Raw genomic sequence first — 19325 nt, forward strand, 5'->3', positions numbered from 1 at the left:
TGGCCACTAGTGACATGGGAGTGCACTGTATTTCGGCTGCTATTCAAAGGACCTGAGGCAATTTGTTTGAGCTTCGACCCAAATGCGTAAATTTTTATTTAACATGCACCATTACATCATCAGCTAGAGCATTGATAAAATGATCTTCATCAAAAAAATCTGAAAAGTTGATGCAAAAAAAAAAAAAAAAAAAGAAGATAGAACTATGCCATGATGACATGAGAGGGCCCAACAACTTGAGATTTTCACTGATCAGATATAAATTATCGACAGCAAGAGAAAGGAAAATAATTCCTTACTCCTAACTTCAGATTTATTTAAGAACAAAATACACAATAAAGGATTACATCATGCCTCTCTTGTGAAGATCACAATTAATACAATTCAGTGGAGATTTCAACTTAGGCCATGTGCCTATTTCTTGAGAAATTCCGTGAACCATTGGGCTGAGAGCTTAGGATGTCTTTTGAGTCCATCTTTATGATCGATATAATTCAGACCAAAACGTGATGTGTATCCTACTACCCACTCGAAGCCATCCATTAACGACCAAGCAAAATATCCTTTCACCTTCACACCATCCCTACCAAAACGAAGAACAGGTAAAGTTAGATTAATACTCTGATCTCAAGAAACTATTAACTTCCATGCTAGGGTGCTTATAATTCGTCATTTCAGAACAAAGCTTTTTCTAGCTCCTATCTGGAGGCATGCATGCATGCACGATAGAGAGAACTGCACTGAGAACTTACTTGATGGCTTTCTGCACAAAAGAAAGATGCTGATGGAAATAATCGATCCTTTGGTTGTCGATGAGGGCTTCCTTTAGGGGCAATGCTGGGTTATCTGTCTCGTCAACACCTTCAGCAGAATAGGGGGGAGAGATATATTTCATATCAAAACTCAAAAGGGATCTACGGAACAAAAACTGGCTTCCATTGTATATTACAACAAGAAATTAACTAGTATAAACTACTCACCATTCTCGGTGATGTAAATAACTGGATCGTTGTATGCCTTCTTTATGTAAACCAAAAGATCATGAAGTCCGCTTGGGTAAACAAGGAGCCAAAAGGAGCCTGCCTGTAATTTCATGAAATCCAAGAATAGGGTTTGTTTTCTTTTTCTTGCTAAGATTTTATAAATAGAAAAACTAGTAAGAAGTCTCTCTCTGTGTGTTAAAATCACAAATCACAAGTTACATTAATTAAGAATATGAAATTAAGGGCTTATTGACTAGATGATTCATACCTTTGGACCGATGGGAATTCCATCACGTTCAACTGCACGCACACCCAAAAGCCACTTGTTACTATGGAATTATTAAGGGGAAAAAAAATTATAAACCATCTTGAAGTTGTTCGTTCTTACAGAAGGAAGCAACATGGGAATCTGTCTCGTAGCTTGGGTGAGTATCATTAGATTGAGACTTATGGGCCACATAATTGGCAGAATAGTAATTCAATCCAATAAAATCAAATGATCCCTTTATAGATCCAGCTTGTTTCTTGGAGAATTTGGGCAATCTTTCCCCAACAAGAGATCTCATTGAACTTGGATATTCGCCGCTGGTTAATGGACTCATAAACCTACAAAAAATGACCCCAAAATAGTGCTATAAGAAATATTCATCAGTGAACGAGTAGAGATGCGATGAAATTCAAGCAAACACATACCATCCAAGATTGAAATCGAGGGCTCGGCTGACAGCCTCAAGGTCTTCCTTAGAATTAGACAATGGCACAAACCAATTTGATTGTAATGTAATCCCTATCTTGCCCTTTTGTTTTGCCTACAAGTTCATATTTTAGCCACTTAAATCACAATGTATAGGCAATTAAAAAAAAACTAGGAAGATGGAATCGTTACACAGATCAAATTGAGTCATCCCTTCTTCCAAAAATAATAATCGGAGAATGGTGTAGGAATGATGAGATAAACCTGAAACCTTGTCCTGTACAGTTTCACAGCAGCAGCATGAGCAAGGATTTGGTTGTGCGACACCGTGTATGGTTCTGCTCCTGCATCTCCACCAGTGCAGTTTTTTCCCATCCAAGCAGAACATCTACCTGGTGGGAACATGCCCGCAATGTAGCCTTGCATGGTAAACATGGTTGGCTCATTCAATGTGATCCAATGTTTAACTCGATCTCCAAAATTTAAGAAACAAATTTTCGCATAGTCTTGGTAATCATTCCTGCATAATTCAGCAGATCCTGATTAAATCCGAGTGTTTACTATCAGAGGAAGAGGAAGGCAAGGAGATTTACTTACACGATTCTATCACTTAAAAATCCTCCATACTCGTCCTCTAGAGCCTGTGGTAGATCCCAGTGGAAAAGGGTGACAAATGGTTGTATGCCTGCAAATGATATAATTAAGAAACAGGTGAGTTATTTCTGCATGCACATGATTTAATTAATTATATTTGTTGAGAATTACTAGCTATTAGGTAGAATCATAACCATTGGCCAGGAGCTCATTGATGAGGTTGTTGTAGTAATTAATTCCTTTCTGATTCACTCCCCCGCACTTTTTTCCTTCTGAAAAAAAAAAAACAAAAGAGGAAAAAAATTTAGTATGAATTTGAGCCTTCCATTTTTATCCTACTTTGTCGTTAGAATTTAGATACAAATCAATGAGCATTTCAAAGATACTGGAATGCAATTGAGTCTTCTTACTTGGCAATATTCTAGGCCAAGAGATTGAGAATCTGTAGAAATCAAAACCCATTTTCTTTATAATCTGAACATCCTCCTGCAAGAACATCATCGAACAAAAAAACACAAAACTAAGCTAGCAGTTCGTAGCTGGGGCGTCATATTTTGATGAAAAATAGGTACCCTAAGGCAATATCATATAAATTTCTAAATTGAATGGATCTCTCGTATAGAAAAGTAAAAAGATGATATCATAAAACAAATAATTACAGAAATTGTTTAAAGAATACGATGATATTTGGATATTTGAATTCTTAGAACACGGTGACTTGAAACATTTCAAAAGGCAAATTTGCTGGCTTAATTCCACATCCTATTTAAAACTATATGGTGACTTGAAACATTTCATAAAGCTGATGCTATTTGGATTCTTTTCACAGAGATGGATAGACTACACTGTAAGAACTTATCATAGTTTTTATGAGTCTTCCCTCGTCCATACCTTGTACCGATGATATGAATCTAGGGCGACATCTCCATTGCTTCCATTTGATATCTTGCCTGCATTAATTTATGCATGGATAGCTTCAAAGTGAAAATCTTATAAATAGTGAAACAAAATACGAGATCACCCTAATTATCATTCTTCATTAATACAATTATCTTGTATGGCCAAACCTTCATAAGAAAAATGAGTGAAAGAAACAAATTAAAGAAATAAAAGTGGCAGAGAGAGACAGACTTGGAAATTTATGTGTGTACTCATCCCATATACTTGGTCCCTTTCCATCTTCAAATGCTGCGCCCTCATACTGATCATAAAACAATCAAGATGTTGCTTAACACACAAATAATCAAGTCTTGCAAATGTATAGAGTCTTTGAAAAACCCAATTGAAATTAAGGAACCCAAAAGTTCTGACCTGGTATGCCGATGATGCCACCCCAAAAACAAAATCTTGAGGAAAGCTCTTGCGATTGAATGAAGCTGTGTCACTTTGGGTAGCAGCTAGGCTATTAAAACAAGAGCCAAAAACCAGCAGGAGGCTCAAAAACAAGTAGCTTTGAATGGCCATATTTCAACTTGGTTTTGATTAGCGAAAAGGATGCCTAGCCTTTATATAGATGTTGGATGCGAGAAAACATCTCAAGGAAACAAGACGACTGTTAGAGATGACGAACACGCCATGGATCTCCAGAAAAGATACAGATGTTTTATGTGAGAAAACAGCTCCACAAACTAGATAACATTTTGAGATAGTTAGATGACGATGATTGACTATATATAGGAATATCTAGATGGAAGCCTTACTGTTTGAGGACGTATCATTTTGTTGAAGATCTAATTCAGCTGTGAGATATAGGCATACGGAAATAGCCATGCCTTGCTCAATCTACCTGTAAGACACTGCGCCAAAATTATATTTTATTTATCAAAAGCAAAGTGGCCATTAATTGTTCTAATACCCGAGTTTTTAATGCAATGATGAACTCTCTAATATGCTTAAGTCAATAGATGTACGAGAGGAGAAAATAATGTACAATTGAATTGAGATTGTTATGGTTTGAAGCTTTTGAATTGTGTGAAGCAATAGATGTCATGCCAGTCTCGGAGTATCCACTTCCGTAAACCTGGAAGCAAATGTTTCACTCCACTTTCATACCATAAGAAACAAAACACTGTACACGTTAATTAACTGTGCAGACAAAATTAAACAAACCATAAAGGTGAAGAAAATTATACGAAAGCTTACTATATCGGAGACTGTTTGTTATATCGGTTCCGTGTTGCCGAAAGTATTTTGTTGCTAATTTGTTCACAAGGCTGTCAAGGGCATCAAAGATAGTCTTGTTGTGGCCACTCAAGCCCTTAGAATCCCATCTGTCAAAGTAATTTTGGGAGCATTGGGAGTTTGATCTCCGTTCATAATCTTTCATTTCTCTGTATAGACACATTAATTGGTTGATCTTTGAACTGCTTTTGTGAATTTTTTCAATTCATCAAGAGAGCCTTTCATATCATAAAAATCATCAGCAACTGTGATAACTATATATAGCACTCTTTGCTACCATCATTCTGATATCAGAATCATGAGGTAGTGATGTGCTAGCAGCAATGACAAGGTAGCAATACGCAGTTTTCTCTCGGCCGAACCCCATGTCACCAGCTCTTAGACCACCTGTCTCACACAACCAAGACATTAATTTTCTTTAATTATCTAGAACTACTTTATAAAAAATTAACTTTCCATGTGTGTTACCTTGTTAGTTCTTCCAATTCACTCTTGTACGTCGTTTGTCGAAACTCGTAGTTTTTCATAGCCAATTGCTTAAGTTTGTCATTAAGAAGGCATGATAACCAGTGACATGGTTATGGTTTGAAATGATCGGTCTAAGAAATTGTGACTTATGAGAGCCTATCTTATTTACATAATGATATAAGATATTTATATTTCTTATTCATGGAGAGTTGCATGAAAATCATTTAATGAAAACATTTATGTCTACCATTAAAAGTAATGGTTGACATGTTAATGTGACTTATTGTTTGAAATGTTCAGTCTAAGAAATAGCTCATGTAGATTCAAGTGTATAGACTTCTTTTATTTTATACTAAATTCTTGTTTTTTTTTTCATGAATTGGTGAAGGTATCCTCTAGCGATAAATATTTATATATTTTTTTCAAGGCATGACATTCATCAATTTCATTCTTATAGTTATGGTGAAAAAAATTGAATTTATTAGGGTTTCTCATTCTGTGTTATTTGTAGTGGGAGGTGGACTATGAAGTTTTTTTCCTTGATGATGTTTTAATATCTTAGCTTGTATGGTGGTAATATAAAGAGATCACGAATGTGTTTGTTGGTGCTCTTTTTAGATGCTTTGATTGGACACTAGTGATGTTCGCAAGACTTTGCTTGGTGAAAACATGGGTGGCTTTGTCTAATCATGTTAGTTTATTCCATTCAAATATAATGCTCAAAAGGGTCTTATCATGTAGTATATATAGGTGTTCCTATAATAAGTAGTTGTAAACTCCACTTATTAGGTTCTTGGTGGCAAATGGTTCAAGTAGATTTTTCACAATGAGCACTTCCTCTTTAAATCTCTAAAGATATGTTACGGTGCTTTTATATATCTTCTTTTTAAGTGATGGTGAAGGGTTTTGTCATGCTTTTTTTAGATGGGATGATAGTGTTAAAACAAAAAATTAGCCTAAAATAAAGGTCATAAAGGCCAATGATGGAGTCATGTTCAAGAATGTGATATTATACCCTGGCAAATACGTGAAGTTATAAGGAAAATTTTATACATGGTGTCATTCTTTTGTATGACAAACTTTAGGATGCTTATGATATTTTGCATATGCTCTCTATTATTTGTAAGGTCATTATGGTTATCCTAATTGGCCTTCATAATGACACATTCTTTAAAGAGATAAGTGTGTAACACTTTATGATAAAATAGAGAGTTTGGTGGGACTAGTGTTCATTCTTAGAAATTGATCTAGTATTGCATCTAGGTCTTTTTTAATCGAGAAGCATACAAGTGAGAGTTAGAGGAAGATTGATGAAGATATTCACGCATATGGCTAGAATCTATAGAAGAGTGCTCTCTATAAAGAGAATGATTACTTCAAAGAGCGGGAATATCATGCCAACTTTGCATGTCATTTTATCCCTCTTTTTTTTGTGAAATCATAGTTGCCTCTTTGCATCTAGTGTATGTAATGGAGTTGTGTGTTTAATTTCTTGTTAATAGAATAAAACAGTGTGATGTTGCTCTTGTATGGTCAAACCAACATTGTTAAGCACTTGAACTTGATAAGTAAGTTATTAGAGATATAGGGAAATTAAAGTTCTCGTGGGAGAGAGATTAATTACTCTCCCTTATCTTTGAGTTTGTTTTGCTATGGAAAGAGTTTTTATGAGTAATGAAAGGTGATGAACTGACTTTTTGTTCAATTCTTATAGACAAACCCACTAATAAAGTTATGAAAAGACTTCACACAAAAAATGGACTTTCCATTGGCTGTGATCCTGGACCAAGATGTGTGGGGTTTTAAATATATGATTGTGTCTAAGCTTGAGTGTTCTTGAAAAAACAAGTCCATCATGGAATAATCGACTCTTTAATGCTTAAGTTGATAGGTGTATCAAGAGAAAATAATGTGAGAATGGACAGAAATTGAATTGTGTTTGAAATATTTAGTTTGAGAAATTATGACTTATAAAAACATTTCCCGTTTACCTGGTGACCTAAGTTATTTATTTACCTTAATAACATCAGCTCACCTTGGTTGCATGATAATTGACTAGTAAAAACATTGTTACCCACTATTAAAAGTAGTGTTTGACAGGTTATTGATGAAGTGTTTGGTGAATATTAGTGGTATGTTGGCTAAAAGTAATCATTGGTCAAGATTGGCTGAGAAAGGTAGTGTTAAACTTGTATAAAAGCGTGTACTTGGAAAAAAATATGTTTGTAAAAGCATAAAAATCTTATGTGCTTGGGCGGTGTGTGGTACTCCTTTTAACTCAAAAAATGTTCTTGTGTGGTACTTTTTTAACTCAAAAAATGTTCTTTGTTTTTGGAAAAGATAGAATAAGGAGGACAAGGAAAATTTTGGTTGGTTGAAACTTGGTTCAAATGGCGTAGCGTGCTTGGTGGCTACAAACTAGTAGGGTGGTGGCCACGAGTGACATGGGAGTGCAATTTGTTCCGACTGCTATCCAAATAACCTGAGGCAATTTGTTTGAGTTTTGACCCAAACACAAAACTTTTTTTTTAACATGCACCATTACTTTACATAATCCCTCCTTTTTTTATTTTTTTTATTTGTTTCATTTATTTAATAAAAATGAAAAACAATTAAATCAATATCCAAATAATTTTGGATGATTTGAATTAAAAAAAAAAAAAAAAAAAGGGCATCCCTCTAATTAAAACCCTCTTTATCTTATTAATGAGTTTCCTTTTTATCTATATTTTTTCAACCAGAATATTTTTTAAAACATCTTATCATAATTATAAAAGCAAGTCTAAATTAAATAAAAATAATATTATAATAATTCTAATGTGAATGTACTAAGAAATATAACTTAGGACACCACCCAAACATTGTCATGGGGAATGTTTTGGCAATGTTATTAAACCTAACATTATCCACTAGATCAACCTCAACACCTTCTATCTTAGAGCCTTGCTTAGTTCAATTTTAAAATTAAACATGATTTGAGTTGATATTATACAACTTAGTCTACCAAGCATATTCAAAGTTAAATCGGTCAACTCATTTAAAACCCAATTTGAACCTAACGAAGTTGAAGATGGCATTGTTTCAACCTTTTTTAATACTAAATTGACAATGATCTAAATTGACTTCACATTCAATCGGGATAATCAACTAAAGCTACAACCCGGGTCATGGATTTGATTGTTTAATAACTTATTTTTTGAAACATGTTTTTTATTTAATTAAATGATAATTAAAAGGAAATATACTGAAGAAGATAATCAAATAAAATTTGAGGGGGGAACTAAAAACACATCATGGAGATTGTACAAAAAAAGCAATTACTAATATTAAAAAGGGAGGGAGGGAGGGAGGGAATGTTATAACCTTATTAAAAAATGAAGTAAAAACTGAATGGTATTTCATAAAATAAATATCAAGTATGTTTTAGTATTTAATAAAATAATATCTCAAATAAATTTATATTTAATTTATTTTAATGGATTTTAATTAAAACTGAAGACATATTGGGATTAGCCCTTGCTTGGCCCAAGTCCTAAATTAAACTAGGCTATAGTCCATTTTATATGACCTGATCAACTAAGCGATTTCATTCACCACCTAATCGATCTAGCAATAAATCTAATTTGACCTTGAAAAAATTTCCATGCGACTTCTTAACATTTCTTAACTGAATCATCATTTTAAAAGGGCAATCAATTCGTTATTGACCCACAAGGTTGAACAAGTCATGCCAAATTATTTTTTTCATTTATTAATAGATATTATGGTTGATTTAAGATTTAATTCAATGCTCATATTGTTTTTTATTCAATAATTAGCTTATGATTTGACCCATGATGATCATAAGCATTAGGCCGTAGAATGTCCAAAAGCATAAATTTATAGATTTATTATTTTATTAATTTTTTAACCATAAGTATTTATGACAAAAATGTCAAAGTTTATCCAGAAATATTGATACATTTTATCTATTGCTATATTTTTATAAGCTTGGTATATTTGTGCGTGTATTTATATGTCATCCACATGGCTTGCACATAAATATTCAGAGTACATGACTTTTTACTTTGAGTCATAATTCAAAAGTTATTTTTATAAATAACTTACAACAAAAATAAATTAAAATATCTTTTGTTAGAAACATATTTATTAAAAATAAACCAAACAACTGATTTGAAGGGAAAAAATATTATACAAGTCATAATCAATAACTTAAAAGTTCAAATTTTTAATTTTTTTGATTAAATCAAAATTGTGACTGAAAATTGGGTTAATTTTAATTTAATCAAAAGTTAAAACAAAGAATGTAACCTAACCAAACAGTTCGTTAAGTCAGAAGGGTAAAGCACAATTTAAATCAATTTGTGAAAAATACATCAACTATAACCTTTAGCCTGACTTTAGGATTTTAATTTAAGTTAGTTTTTAACATTTGAAACAAAGAAAAGTCATGAATATATTCAAGTAGAAACAATTCTTGACTTAAATCAAACATTTATTATAAAATTAAATCAAAAGTGTACTTTCTTAAGAAGTTCATTGTTTTTAACTTATAAGTTCTCATTTACGCTACCTCCATTCTTCAAAAAAATATATTATTTTAAATAAATTTTACCAAACATATCTCTAACTTGACTTATTTCTATCATATATTATTTATGAAAAAAGAAATGCAACTCGAAATCAAGACTTCTATAAATCATGTCAGACGTAAACTAAAGCTCTCTCGTTAAAATTAAATGAGAAATTCTAATTTTATCTATCAATTGCATCACCCTCCTTAACAAAAACTATAATTTCTAGCTTCTGAAAACAATTCTATCCTCAAAAGAAACAAATGAAAAACCTGTTGATGATGAGATCAGATCGAGAGTGCAAAAGAATTATAAAACTACTCAGAACCAATAACATTTACACATGAACTAATGTTATAGACAAGACATGTCCAGAAATGCGATCACACATAGTAAACACCATTTCTCACTTCCTCATAATTTGAGATTTCTTAACATACAAAACAGTATTGCTTGGAATCTTAAAAATTGCAAGGTAAAAAGTCTTAGCAATATTGCGTTTCATCAAGAAACAGAAGTTCCCGCTGCTCAACCAACCCCTTAAAAAACCACTGCCAGTATCTACTTTTGGAGGTCCAACACCAAAATTAGCATAAATACTTGCTCATCAGGAAAGAGAAATGCAGGTTGCCTTACAGTACCTATTAATCCACAAGTTGCTCGTAACAATGGAGCACGAGGTATGAAAGAGAATGAACAAGGAACAAGCCACCTTAACTAACAGATTATGCTTTTTGTTGCTGACAGTTGACACAAAATTATATTTACATACCTGAGATATCTGTGCAGGAAGTAGCTGCTGACAGTTGACAATAAATGATTCGATAATATAATATAAACTGTGATACAGAACTTGAGAAAGGGAATTGTGTTCCTAAGTTTCTTATGCGCCATAATCTCCATTAGAATACTTCTCTTCTGGATAATAAAACGCATTCACAGTATTTCCTCCAAATTTCCTCCCATTTAGTGCATTTCTTGCGTTTGCGCAACTAATGGTATCAGAATACTCCAAGAAAACCTGCAAGAAATAAGAGTACAAGGTGCTATTAGTACAAAATATCTATTACTACAAGGTGCACCATAATCTCAGATTCTCTGATATTACCATCTCCACGCAAATAGTTCCCTTTGTTTTCAAACTAGGCAGCAAGTACAAAATTGGAGGAATGAATGCAGATACTTTCAGAAGTATCAGGAAAAAGTGAGACAGAGCTCAGCAATAAATACATAGGTTAAAAACAGGTACAAGGAAACCACATACCTTTCCAGCGCCAGGCATTTTCTCTTCATCCTGACTTGGGCGAGGAATAACAACATTGATCAAGGTTCCTAATCACACAACCAAGATATATTATAAGCAGTGATAAACTGCACGTACCAAAGAGCTGCATATTAGAAACAAGGAGAATAGCAATTTCCATGATAAGATCCCGGTAAAGCTACATATAGTCTGTCACTAAAGAAATTTTTTATCCAAAAGAAGAATGCAATGAAAAACAACAACAGATTAAGAATTTGCATCTTACAAATAGTTCTAGGTCAAATTTTCAATGTAGAAAAGGATAAATAGTGATGCACATGTAACAACTGTGTGGGCACAGATGCACAGAGATGTACTTGCATGAATGCACAAGTGCTTGCGCATACCAGACAAACACGCAACCATGCATGGGTACACTCATGCACACCCCCCACAGGCAAAAAGAAATAACAAAGAGGTAGAATATAATTAAATCTTTATGAACATACCAAATTTACAACATTCTTCCCGCATATCTTCTAATATTTCTTCATACTCTTCATCATCTGCTAGTACTTCCATGGTAATAGCCTTTATCAGAAAGGGGATAGAAGAGAATTAGATTTATCAATCATTAAATCAGCATAAATCCACTAAACAAAAGATAAAAAAAACTGATCGTGAAACAAAACTGTATGCAAAAACAGATGGGTGATCTAAGCTCACAGTTGCAATATGCAATGATTATATATTAGAATAAACATTTGGAATATCATGGCATACTTCAATTGGGGATGAAGGAACAGGGACAAGTAGAGGAAAATCATCAGAGTGCTCACAAAACAAGCTTCCCTTCTAAGCATTTTGGAACTCTCATTATTTCCTCTCGTTCTCCCCATTCTTTAAATAGCAGGTAGTGATAGTGGTAATAGCAGCAAAGCAGAAAATAAAACCATGAACTAGAAAAAGGTTGTATGGCACCTCAGTCAAGCATAAAACTTTAGATGGAGTGTATGCAGATTCTGCCAACGGTATCCCTACTCCAGGAAGATTCATAACACCAGCTTGCAAGGCCATTTTCTGCAAGCAAAAACCATATGTGAGCCTATACCATAGATTTAAAACTGAAAAAAATATAACAACAGACGTATTCTTTTACCTGGATAGCTATATGCTGTTGAGCTTGAGCCAAAATATTTTCCTGTTCTGACTTGGACTGCCCACCACTGTTTCAGGCAACATGCATCAACTAAAGCGTGCAAAGTCATGAATTCAAACATTGATGTAAAAGTATCATCTGAAGCCACACACGCACATTATCATAGCTTAGGGTCTATGGAACAAACAGCATTTAGGCGCAGAACAAAATAATAAATTTGTTTTTCCCTCCATGCTTTTTTTTTTTTTCTCAAGTTCAACGAATACAACACATTCTTTCATTTCATTCTTGATTGTGGCTAGTTTTCACATCACCCACAAAACATGTAAAACAACAAAGAATGGGAAGGAATTTGATTGACAGAAATGCATCGATTTATTGCCGTCCTTCAACTTACATCCACAAATCACAATCAGTCTGGTTTAACTGACCTCAACATATGGATTTTCAAAATGTAGAAACTTCAACTTAAATAAAAATGTCCATGGCTTAATTAATGTCAAGCCCCTTACCCCCACATCCCCACCTCTCCCAACACACGCATGTACATGTCTTTTGTCTCAGTCATTTAGTGGGACAAGATATTCACTTATAACCAGTGAACTTCATGAATTTGAGGGGCTAGTCAAAAGGTTCACCCTTTGCTTATAGCCTTAGACAACAGATGCAATGCACAGGCAACAGTCAGCTACATCATCAACTTTGGGCCCTCCACAGGTCCACACAATCCTACCAATTAGGTTTGTAATGGTAGTAAGATTGAATGGATAGCAAAAAAGAGCAATGGCACCTCAGGGAGGGTTAGTTTTTTTCATAGGGTCTCGAAAAGGGTCTTCAACCATTCAACTGTATCTGGATCTAAATACCATGTATATATATTATGGATCTGCTAATTTATGCATATCTCATGTTGCAGTCATGTCTGGATCGTCCTTGAGCTTCATTTTATCTTCAGTGACTTATTTTGCCTCTGGTGTATTATAGGGGATTAAATAAAGCTTAGAAAGGTGAGGACAAAATCAAGGCCAAGGAAAGCAATAATTTCTTGCTTTTTCACTGAAAATATAAATATAAAGGCCAAATAAGAATATAATTGCTATTACTGATAGAGAAACAATAATCTCATACCGCCTTGAAACCAATCAAATTTATCTGAATAATTGTAAGAGGATTGTTTCTATCACTGAAAGAAAAAGAATAATTCCTAGACTATTTTATGTTTCACACAACCCACTAAACACCAAAATATATTCACTGGGCCACACTCCAAACACCAATCAATCTCTACTAATTCATTGAAGAGCTACTAATTCATTGAAGAGCGATGTGAAGGCAGAAAAACATGAAACAACTCTTGTTCTCCCTGTAAAAGCACAAATTTCAATATTTGTACTTGTATAAACATACACACTTGTGTGTAAGCGTGCAGGCGCTCTGTTCCCAGTCCATACTTTCAACATTAGTGAATCTCATGTCACTTGTGAATTTGGAAACTAGAAGTCCCAAGTCTAGAATTTATCATACTGTTGAAGTACGTGGAAATCAGCAACACAATAAGAAGACTGAGCTTCCAGAAAGCTCAAGAGAAAGGATAAGTTTTGAATGAAACTCGTGTCATCTACAGGCATGATTTCCACCAGTGCCAATTTTAGAAAGAAAATTGGGGCTAGGAAACTTTACAAAAAGAAAATTTGCAAAAACTGGCAAGGCTACCATATAAAAGCATGGCAGTAAAAGTATATGCAAGGTAGCATAAAAAGGGAGTGTACCATTCTGATGCATGCGGGAGGAATGATAATATAAATTCCAGCCAAATCCAAGCTCATTAGATTAAAAAGACTGACCTTTCAGTAGCACGTCGCACAGTTAGAGTTTTATCTCCCATTTTCAAGCCATTTAGAGCAGCACATGCAATATCAGTCACCGCAGGATCCTGAAGTACTTTCACATTACTCACCATTTAGAGATAAAAAAAGGACACCCCAAAATTATACACTCATAACTATACATTTGATCTAAAACAAGCTTGAATAGCAGGTTTTTAACAGTCAATTCTAAATCCAACCTAAGACGCAAAAAGCTTATGTTGAATTTCAGCAGCCCATATACTTTTAAGATCAAATCATAATATGTTTAGCTGTTGAGACACATACCAAATGATTATAATGTTTCAAATCACTCACCTGATAGACACAGAAACCATATCCTTTTGAGTTCCCAGTGTCTCTGTCCTTCACAAGGTCAAAACCACGGAGAGGTCTGTGTAGATCAAGAGCATACCATTGCAACAGTTAAAACATCTATATCGCATCCAAACTACTTAAAATTAGATTAATGAATATGAGGAGCCAAAAACACAGAAAACAACAGCTGTGGCAAGAAAATTGTAAATGAAAGACAAGTATGGTAGAGCTTCATACCCAAAAGATTCTAGCAACTCTCTAATCTGTAACTCAGTAAAGTAATATGGCAATCCACCCACAAAGACACGATCAGGTCCTTCTGCTCCGCTAATTGTACTGAAAATCAGATTATGAATAAGCAAACCACAAGTCAAGGAAGATCCTTCAACTGAATGTAAAATCCATCTATGCTGATGCAAATGGACAGACAGTAGTGTATTATATCAACAATAACAAAAACACAATTAGTAAGACAAACTCCAACTGAAATTAAATAATCATTGATGCCAGAATAATGGAAAGAGATGCTTAACCAATCTTCAAATAAAAAAAAAGGAAGCACTTGCGTACCCTGGTACAAGACCAACAGCAGCTAAGTTAAGGAGAGGACTTGGTTGACTAGGACCAAGAGTCGCAGCCAATGACGGATTGTAGTCAGTAGGCCTCCGAACTCTCACAGCAACCCCCTAGAGATACCAAATATGCATGTCAAGCAAATAAGTAGTACCAACACATAGAGCATGTGCCAATTTAAATGCACTTTATGAGATCCACATCCATGAAAATGAATGCAAAAAATATTAAAGCATATAGGAATCTCTTTACCCAACTCTTGCCATAAACATCTTAAAATTAAAGCCCCAAATCATGAGGATAAACAAACCACCAAAACCACTCAGTATCCTAACCAAAGATTCTTGAATAGTTCATTCTTGTCAAATACCACACCAGGTTTATGAATAGTTCACTGTTGACAAAGGATACACAAAGAGCCATTATACATCTATAAGCACATTTTCCTGATGAATAAGTTAACAAGTTACGACCTACTAACCATCTCCCACTATTACTACAGCTAGCTAAAGCCCAAAGTCTCCCATGTAACAGAAGTTAATGACAGTCAACAACAAAAGGTTTGGCAAGCATGGGTTTTAGAAAACTAATATACATATAATCTACATCCATATGCTAATGAGTCTTATCCGTCAAACTACCATTTTCCATTTAATATTCTATACATTGGTAGTTAGAGGAAAAATTTACATAATAATCCAAAATATCACGTATTACTCCTTTGCTAAATGTGACAAGAAATAATGAAAATATAATTTTTGCCTCAAAAATAATTCCATCTAAAGCCATTGCATTGCTTGCTTCTTCAACAGTTCTCATCTCCACGAATGCGAATTTCTTCTCGTGATTTATGTATACATTCACCACTGCATCACCTGCAAGAGAAAAGATTGGATTGTGCACCACAATTAAATAAAATGTTTGAAATACGTCCAGATGAACTCTGGTAAGGACATTAACAAGATGAACTACCTGGACCAGCAGCATTTCCTCCAATGGAAGCCATAATATGGCTAAAGAATGCTGCAATTGTCTGTTTCAAAACATAAGAAACCATATAACGTTCCAATATTGCAAGGAAATCTCCCTAAATATTGGTAAGATGCAAGAAAGGAGATGTTCAAAAAATTCAAAGTGATAAATCCAATACCTTGACTGTAGCCAGTCATAGAACATCATGAATGGACAACCTTAATAAAATATAATATTGTATCCCCTCAATACATAACAGTTAGCAAGTTAGACCCTGACAGGTAACTGCATCTACAAAAATTTCTGAAAGAACTCATGTGACATAGAGCTAATAAAAGAAAATGTCTTCAAAGATCCACTTATTAAACTAAATTGTAACAAAATAATACTGCTTGGAAGATAAATAGCACTTTGAATGCTACAAAAGCCTTTTACAGCATTCATCTTAGAATTCCTTATACATTGATCTTTACTAGATTTTTAATATCAAATATCAAGAGTGATAACTCCTAGAACGCACTCACAATATAATACCATAAAAATTCCAAAAGCAGTAACAAAAAAATTGCAGTTTCACATAGGAAACAAAGATGGTGTGAAAAAGACAGCGTGAAGAAACACAATTCATGAACTTATAAAAGCATTTTGCAATGCTAAATTACAAGTTTTAAAATGTTGAAGAATGTTAACAGTCAAAAAAAAATTCAAAAAATTTTGAGTCCATGATAAATTTTTTATATAAGTATTTAATCACACAAGCAGGAAACCAAAAACTGAGGTTGAACCTGTTCATTAGCCAGGGGAGGGAGACCACCAACATAAACACGCCGTGCATGCCTTGTTGCCTGAAAGAAAGAAACACAAAGAATAAGATCATGGTGAATCCATAGATACATACTTTTTATAGGTAATACGAATAAGCATCATCGTATATCCACCTGCTGGGTCATGGCCTGGGCAGGCATTAATGGAAAAACTCCAAACTGTAACACGAAATAAGAGAAATTATATGCACACATGCACAAAACGTATACATCTATAAAAAAAAATGCAAGAAATTTGACATTTATATATTCCGAAAGAAAAGGTGCACCTGTGTTGTTCCAAATTGTAAAGCGTTCTGTACCACTCCTGGCATTGTTTGAGGAAGACTTGGCAGTTGTCCAGCATCATTAACTAAAAGGAACATATAATTATAGAGGAGTGAGTCATGGAGCTAAAAAAGGAAGATATATGCTAACTACATATATATTGATCAAAAAAATATCCTGCTGATAAATTTAATAACATCAGATGTATGGAAGCTCAGAACTATCAACCTCATCATAAAGCTAGATAAAGAAGCCTATTTCATACCTAAAGTACGACTCAAATAATAAAGAAATGAATTCCATCACTGGAGATGCTAGGGAAATATTTGTAAGTCTACCAAATGGCACTCTTTTCAGTTGAGGACGAACAAGATCCAGCTAATTGATGCATTGTTTCTCCGTTGAACATTAAATCTACAGTGGTCCCTCCGATGGGTAGGACGGTGGGACATGTAGCCCAACATTGCCTTCTTACCCAAATGATAAACACAAACACAAACAAACAACAGACAACAACCAAAAAACAGAATGATGCTTCTCAGTTTCAGTAGTAAACAATAGATAAAAACTAAAAGGAAAGGAAATAAGTTTCTTTCAAAATAAAATTTATAAGTTTACTTGAAGGTGGCGTCAATAGCAGACTGAAAATGCTATCCTATAAGAAACTACTGTACTAGAATGGTAGAACCTATGTATATATAAGGCAGAGACTAGATCCAAACCTGCCACAGCAGCACCAGGAAGCATGCCCACCTCAGATGGAGCCATGTCAAAACCACTTTTCCGCTTGCTGTCAACAAAATTAATCTTAAGAAGGTCATGATGAAACAATATAATCTTTAAGAAATATTATTTTAATTTTGACATTTCAAAGAAATTAGATTAATTTTCAATACAAGAAACGTAAGATAATCAAGAAAAGGTAATTACTCAGAGGAACAGGAGAGAAAGGAAAGGAAATAACAATAAATTAATAAGATTATGATAATCAGTAGTAGTGCCGTGGAAATTCATCTGGTAGAAGCAGATTAGAAAGGTAATCATAATAAAATTGTAATGGTTTGCTATGTGAAGGTGAACCAAGTGCAATTCTAACCCCAACAGCAACACAAATTGCAGTTATGTTTCTCTAATAGTCGAGAGCGTTTGGAAACTTGGTTTTACCCACATTTCTAAAAAATTTAATTTTTTTTTTTGCTAAAAATTAATATTTTTTTGTATATTTTAGATCGTTTTGATACGTTGATCTCAAAAATAATTTTTAAAAAATAAAAACACATCATTTTAATGCATTTCAGCACGAAAAGCACTTTGAAAAGCAACTACAACCACACTCCCAAACAGGCCCAACGCCATGAGAAACTTCAATTATACTGCACAATGACAACCTCATAGCGGGTTTACAAACTTGGATAATTATTGTCCTAAGATGCCAAGATTGTCCCCACTTGCGTAGAGTTATTGAAAATAAGTAGGACTAGCTAACCAGTCTACAAGCAGGCAATCTATCAGCTACATTTCATTACAAGGTTCAATCACAAAAAAAAAAAAACATATATAAAATTTTGCACACTAACGTTAAAAGATCAATACCTTTTCGAAGGAGATCGTGAACGAGAGCGTGACCTAGATCGATTCTGAAATCTACCCTGAGAATAAGAACCTGATCTGTTTCCATTCCTTCTTCCTCTATCACCATCATAATCACGGTGCCTACATAAAGAACAGTAATTTTCATAATCACAATATCATTCCCACTCCCCAGCACCAACAACCATATCTAAAATGGATAACTAAAAGTAAATTCACATTTGAGAAGCTCGAAAATCAATAAAACATATCCAAAAACCACAAAATACCACGGTAATGAACTTCAATAGCATAAGATAAATAAATAAATAAATGAGAAAACTATAACCTATGAAAATTACGACCACGGCTACTCCTTTCATGACGGTCAAAATCACCGAATTTATCTCTTCTTCCATCATTCCTCACACTTCCATCTTTATACCCGCCACGATAGCGGTCATGATCTTTTCCCCTGCCTCGAGTCCTTGACCTATCATGTTCAGATTCCCGAGAACTGTACGTCTAACATGAAAAAAGGGCATAAACTTTCTATGGAAAGAGGAGTGTACTTCTAGCGATGTTAAAGTCTAAAAATTTGTAGAGAAACAAAGAAGAAATGCGGTACCTTGTGACGGGAGACACGATCAGTCTGAGAAGTGTAATCTTCGTCATTATCATCGATTCCTGTATCGTTGTAAGACATTGTAGCTTAAACTTTGAGAAATCAAAAACCCTAATTTCGATTTTGATTTCAATCTTGGCTTAAATTGGAAGAAGCGATGTGAAGAAGAAGAAGAAGAAGAAAAGGAGAGAGCTCGTAGCCGTTGCCCAGTGTTTTATAGGCCCGGAAAAAAGTTAAACTGGAAGCCCATATTCAAAGGCTTGGTTTTCTGTTTTAATGGGCTCAATAGTGAAATGACATTCCCTATTTTGTTAGTTAATTAATGGCTAATTGCCCGCGCGCAATACAGCGAGGGAACTCTTCCATGATATTAAACTTATCTGATCACATCAAATCATTATGGTGATCTGTCAAAC

At 34.2% G+C, this 19325-nt stretch overlaps 2 protein-coding genes across 4 annotated transcripts; both read right to left on the reverse strand.

The window, feature by feature from the left end:
* Nucleotides 1–227: 227 nt before the first annotated feature.
* Nucleotides 228–4136, reverse strand: LOC118047326 (beta-glucosidase 24-like). 2 transcript variants are annotated; one of them, XM_073408541.1, is made up of 14 exons: nucleotides 3972–4136; nucleotides 3583–3852; nucleotides 3403–3472; nucleotides 3163–3221; nucleotides 2682–2757; nucleotides 2466–2543; nucleotides 2275–2362; nucleotides 1942–2197; nucleotides 1677–1792; nucleotides 1372–1589; nucleotides 1252–1283; nucleotides 981–1083; nucleotides 753–861; nucleotides 228–583 (listed from the first exon to the last, which is right to left on the reverse strand). In XM_073408541.1, the coding sequence occupies exons 2-14, from the start codon at nucleotides 3733–3735 to the stop codon at nucleotides 415–417; spliced, it is 1527 nt and encodes a 508-aa protein (XP_073264642.1). In that variant the 5' UTR covers nucleotides 3736–3852; nucleotides 3972–4136; the 3' UTR covers nucleotides 228–414. The 2 variants fall into 2 exon arrangements, with proteins under 2 accessions (XP_073264642.1, XP_073264641.1); XM_073408540.1 differs by having other exon boundaries at nucleotides 3583–3899.
* Nucleotides 4137–9788: 5652 nt separating this feature from the next.
* LOC118047324 (splicing factor U2af large subunit A) lies at nucleotides 9789–19094 on the reverse strand. 2 transcript variants are annotated; one of them, XR_004687305.2, is made up of 19 exons: nucleotides 18913–19094; nucleotides 18634–18809; nucleotides 18309–18428; nucleotides 17438–17505; nucleotides 16718–16800; nucleotides 16563–16607; nucleotides 16410–16469; nucleotides 15625–15685; nucleotides 15415–15527; nucleotides 14650–14765; nucleotides 14317–14415; nucleotides 14080–14155; nucleotides 13741–13829; nucleotides 11897–11963; nucleotides 11719–11817; nucleotides 11247–11328; nucleotides 10759–10826; nucleotides 10267–10515; nucleotides 9789–10135 (listed from the first exon to the last, which is right to left on the reverse strand). XR_004687305.2 is itself a non-coding variant. In XM_035056590.2 (18 exons), exons 1-18 carry the CDS (start codon nucleotides 18988–18990, stop codon nucleotides 10378–10380), a joined length of 1638 nt encoding a protein of 545 aa, XP_034912481.1. In that variant the 5' UTR covers nucleotides 18991–19094; the 3' UTR covers nucleotides 10082–10377. The 2 variants fall into 2 exon arrangements, 1 of the variants encoding a protein (XP_034912481.1); XM_035056590.2 differs by having other exon boundaries at nucleotides 10082–10515.
* Nucleotides 19095–19325: the final 231 nt, after the last annotated feature.

Source organism: Populus alba, chromosome 4 (assembly GCF_005239225.2).
Source record: "Populus alba chromosome 4, ASM523922v2, whole genome shotgun sequence".
Classification (NCBI taxonomy): Eukaryota; Viridiplantae; Streptophyta; class Magnoliopsida; order Malpighiales; family Salicaceae; genus Populus; species Populus alba.